The 5,160-nt window shown below is 51.8% G+C and overlaps 1 protein-coding gene across 1 annotated transcript in view; it reads right to left on the bottom strand.

Moving 5' to 3' along the window:
* The window catches only part of LOC108513113 (noelin), a 40,010-nt gene that overhangs the window by 28,994 nt on the left and 5,856 nt on the right, over positions 1–5,160 (bottom strand). The window contains exon 3 of the mRNA XM_017848756.1: positions 741–896. Coding sequence (XP_017704245.1) covers positions 741–896 — 156 coding nt within the window. The remainder of the gene's footprint in view (positions 1–740; positions 897–5,160) is intronic.

Here is a 5,160-nt window from a genome sequence, read left to right on the forward strand (position 1 = left end):
GAAGGAGAAAGGGGAGGAAGAAAAGGAGAGGGGGAGGGGGAGGAATGAGGAGGAGGGGGAGGAGGGCAGAGGAGGGGGAGGAGAAGGAGAAGGGAGAGGAGGAGGAAGGGAAGGGGGAGGAAGAGAAAGGAGGAGGGGAGGGGGATGAGGAGAAAAGGGAGGAAGAGAAGGAGAGAGAGGAGGGGAGGTAGAGGGGCAACGGGGAAGAGAGGGGGAGGAGGAGAAGGAAGAGAAGGAGGAAGAGGGGGAGGAGAAGGAAGGGGAAGAAGAGGAGGAGGAGAGGGAGGAGGAGAGGGAGGAGGGAGGAAGGGGGAAGAGAAAGGGAGAAAAGAGGGGAGAGGGGAAGAAGGAGAAGGAGGATGAGGGAGGGAGAGGAAGGAGGAAGAGAAGGGGAGAGGAAGGAGGGGAAGAGGAGGGAGGGGAAGGAGGAGGAGGAGAGGAGGGTAGAGAGAGGGGGAGGAGGAGGAAGAAGAAGGGAAGAGGAGGGAGGGGAAGGAGGAGGAGGAGGAGAGGGGGGAGGAGAGGGGAAGGAGGAAGAAGAGGAGGAGGAGCGAGGGGGAGGAGAGGAGGGAGGGGAAGGAGGAACAAGAGGAGGAGGAGTAAGGAGGAGGAGGAGGTAGAGGAGGAGAGGAGGGAGGGGAAGAAGGAGGAGGAGGAAGAAGGGGGGGAGAGGAGGGAGGGGAAGGAGGAAGAAGAGGAGGAGGAGGATAAGGCACAGAGATGGGGAGGAACATACATACCTTAAACTGCCTGGCCAGGTGTTGCTTATGACTCTCCTCCACCTGTTTGAACTTGGACTCCAGTCCTTTCATTTGGTTCTCCATCTTCTCCACGTACTGCAAGTCTCTCTGGGTCCGCCTGTCCAAGACCTCTATGGATTGAGACATGTTCTGCACCTGTCAAAAGGGCAACAAGTTCAGCAAAAGAGCCACCGTAGGTGCCGGGCAATCTTCCCTGCCTGCTCCTACTGACACTGCCGTTTCCCACACAGCCAGCACACTGGGAACCAGAAGTGGCCCATGCATTATTTACAAGGTAATCACCAGCATCGGACTGATAGCTCCCCAAACACAGCAAATAGGTTGGGTAAACATTTCCTCTGCCAACGTGTTCTTATCATCAGGGATGCAAATCAGGGGTGTGGGAGACTCAAGTTCCTTTATTGGTTGTAGCTCCAGGCACAGACTGGGTGATTTCTCTTGATCTCTCTCTCTCTCTCTCTCTTTTTTTTTTTTTTCAGTGGTGGTGGGTGGGGATTGTTCCTAGTCTTTATGTTGCAGGACAAAATCAGTAAGGCAAGCATAAATACCAGCAGAGAGAAATGGCACTCTTAAGCTGCCCCGCCCCCAGGTATAAATTCTTCCTCCTAAATCTCATTGAGTGCCTTGCTGATAAGGTTGATTACTTAAGTGCAGAGTGAAGGAACAAGGGAGCTGCTCTCCCTGACTCTGCATCAAGCTTTTTTCCCTATCTCCTGTGCCATCCATCACACCCCACAGTATCATAGGTAGATGACTGCTCTGCAAACATGTACATTCCGAGCACAGAGTCAGGAATCAATCACCCAGCAAATGAAGAATCGCTGTTTTACATCTTTACAGGCAGATCTGAATTGAGTCTAGCCTCAAGATGAAACTTTAATATTCAACAGGATTCCAGGGAGCTTAAAAGAAAAACAGTTTTAGTGCAGCCACCTGCCAGTGCATTTTATTTGCAGGAAACTGGCGTGTGCTTCTGTGCCAATGCATCTGGGGCTGCAGGGAGGCGGGAGGAAGCTGAGGATTGCCGCAGTGGCGTTTGGGTCATTTTCTCAGAATCTAATCCAATTACTAGGGAGGAAGTTACCTCCGTGACAGCAAATCTTCACTTCTGACTTTTGTGCTGAATTTGAAAATACTCCCCCTTCTAGGAACAAATCCATTTGGGGATGAGGCTTAGCTTTGCCTGGTCAGTGTGAAAAGAGAACAGTGTGGTTTCCACTTCTTACTATACATCCTCCACCCCGCCAAATAAAGTAAAGTAAAATACGCGAGAACAAGCCTAGCCTCCTCAGTAGAAGGAAAACCAGTATGGCCAATCTCAGCACCCCAAAATGCAAGGAATTTCATATCTTGTTATTAGAAAGTCACACACACAAACTCATCTTGAAATTTTAAGTTTGTAAAGCACACGATGGGGTGGCTTTAGCTCCCTGTCACCCCTTCTCTTCCCTGGGAAATGGAAGCATACTTCTTACACCGCCCTGCCTGATTCCCTTGCTTGTCTTCCTCTGTCACTTTGAATAACTATAGCACCTTTTTCAAGAAAAGATGTAAAGTTTGGTTTTATTCATCCTTCAAGGCCCAACCCAAACGCCACCTCCTCCAGGGAGGCTTCCCTGATGAATTGAGTTAAAACTGGCTGCAAACTATTCGGAAACAACAACGTCACTTTGTTGGCGCAATGTCTGCCTAGGAGTGAGCCACACAGCTGTCCCCTCACAGCCTTCTGGACAGGATGCTCATGGAAGGAGTGACACTGGGTCTCATCCACATCTGTAACCCCTGCACAAAGTCCAGTAAATCTAGGGCACAGGGGTGGCCCCTGCAGCCACACGGCCGGAGGAAGCAACAATACAAATGGCAGTGCCAGTCCAGACCCCTCTCTCCATTCCCCTCCTGGCAAAATCCCCAGGAGCGAAGGCCCACAAGTGCCGAGGAGAAGCTGCTGAGCTCCTGCTGGCCTCGGTCAGGAGACCACACACAGTGCCGCAGGCTTTTTGCTCCCCAGAGAAAGAAGGCTTTTAAAAGATTGCAAAGATTCGACTTTAGATTTAAAACACAAATTTGAAAGATACCAAGCTATGCAGCTACCTTAAAACCAAACAATTACTCTCCTACAGTTCTTCCAACCCTGAATGCACTTTCCTTTCTGGCCATGGACAAGGCACAGGCAAGGTTGGCCTCCAGCTGACAGTCAGTCCAGGACTGCAATCACCGGCCCATCTCCCCACCCTCAGGGAGGGCGTTCCTCTAAGCACAGCCCTTCCTCTGAAGCCCTTCCTTCATTTTCTTGCCTGCAGGATGTGCCTCTAAGAAGCCAACTAACTGGTGGGCTCAGGGTCACAGAGCTACGGGATGACAGTCTATCCCACACTTCACCCAACGCGGCAGCAGGCATTAAGAGGCGGGAGGGGGGCCAGCAACACGCAGAGACACACCTGGCCTCAAGATAACCAACAGCTAATAATGACCCATCCTTTCCCGTGTTCCAGGCACTGCACTGAGTCTGCTGTGTTATTTATCTCATTTGATCTTTACAAAACCCCGGGAGATGAATACTATTTTGAGTCCCATTTTACACATAGGGAGACCAAGGCTCAGAGAAGTTAAGCAACTTGCTTACTGTCGCACAGCCAGGAGGCCTGCCAGTTCAAGCTGGACTGGCTCCAAAGCCGACACTCTCAAACCCAGAGCCAAGTGCATCTTCAAAGAGAACGGAGCCCGTGCCCCACGCCTGCCACTATCCGTGTCCCTACAGTGCTCGACCCCAGCTGCGTGGAATTACCTGGTGAGGCTTCCAGGGCTATACATGTCTGGGCTCCCCACAGGGACCCCAGGGCAACAGAAATCAGAGACTCTGGGGGTGGGGCCTCACTAGGTGGGTTAAAGGTGAAGCCAGGCCACAGAAACACCGACAGACCTGGCTGGAATATGCTCAGCTGTGACCTAGCCCCATCCACAGGGCACATGGGCTGAGGTTTCTGGAGCATCCTGTCCTGCTTCTGCCCATGAAGAGAAGGCAAGAGAAGAAAAGAGAAAGAGGAAAGAAAGAAAATAGCACACAGGCCAGGGTGTGCGGGGGAGCTGAGGACGGAGCAGCCCTGCCTCCTGCTAAAATGCACAGTGCATTAAGGAGCGAGGGCCCTCTTTCACAGCAAATGGTTCATGCCCTCCGAAAATAGAGTGCCCGCCATGGTATCAAATGGGGTTTTAAATTTTTAAGCAGTAATGCTGTGGCACGCACAGGCGGGAAGGAATGTTCCAGGGCCTGCAGTCCCAGGGGCTCATGGAGCATTCTGGAATCCATTTCCCAACTCTCTGCTCTCCCGGCAAGTGCCGCCTCCCTGGGCTCAGGGTTCTGTTCTCCCCTCCTGACTCTCCCCAGCCCCCACAGCCCAGAGGCCCCTCCAAGTGCCACCTCCCCACTCTAAGCTTCTGAATAATTAAAGGCTCAATTAGGCTTTGATCTAGTTTGGTGTTAACAAATGTTGGTGGAATCTGTTAAATGCATCTTACTTTAATTCTTTTAAAATGATTTACTCAGGTGGCTAAAGAAAAAAAAATTCTATTTCTTCAAGGTGAGCGTGCCTTACGAACTAGGCCCATTGCTCTGGGTACCATGATGTAACCTTCCTCCCCAAGAAACAAGGGTCTTGTGGCCATTCCAGACAGGGACTGGGACACAGGAACAGGCAGTGACTCGGAGCTTTCAGGGCCTGTCAGAGCTGGGTGGGCGCTCGAAATCTCTAGCCCACCCTCTCCCTCTCCAAGAAAGGGCACTTGCTTTGTCCAGAGTTTCCTGAGGGTTTGTGGTTCAGCAGCAGGAATGTTAACCCAAGTCGGGGCAATGCTATCCTCTCACCAGGCTGCTCCCACCTTCCCCAGCGAGGTGGGCAGTGACAGCACCGTCTGTCCCCCCAGCATGGAGCCAGCCCTGAGTTACAGAGGCCCCCCCCACCCCTCACAGGCCTCCTGTCATACTCCTGAGCTGACGCCCATTCCAGAAAGTCCAAGGTCAATCTGCAGGAAGAATCGTGGCTTTACCGCTGTGTGTGTGAGAGTGTATGTGAGTGTGTGACTGTGTGTGTGACTGTGCGAGTGTGACTGTGTGAGTGTGTGACTATGAGTGTGACTATGTGTGAGTGTGTGTGACTGTGTCCGTGTGACTGTGTGTGTTAGTGTGTACGTGTGTGTGACTGTGTGTGACTGTGTCTGTGACTATGTGTGTTAGTGTGTGTGTGACTGTGTGTGTGACTGTGTCTGTGAGTGTGACTGTGTGTGTGTATGTGTGTGACTGAGTGTGAGTGTGACTGTGTGTCTGTGAGTGTGACTGTGTGTGTTAGTGTGTACGTGTGTGTGATTGTGTCTGAGTGTGACTATGTGTGAGTGTGTGTGTATG

This window comes from Rhinopithecus bieti, unplaced genomic scaffold (genome assembly GCF_001698545.2).
Source record: "Rhinopithecus bieti isolate Rb0 unplaced genomic scaffold, ASM169854v2 scaffold_2205, whole genome shotgun sequence".
Lineage (NCBI taxonomy): Eukaryota > Metazoa > Chordata > Mammalia > Primates > Cercopithecidae > Rhinopithecus > Rhinopithecus bieti.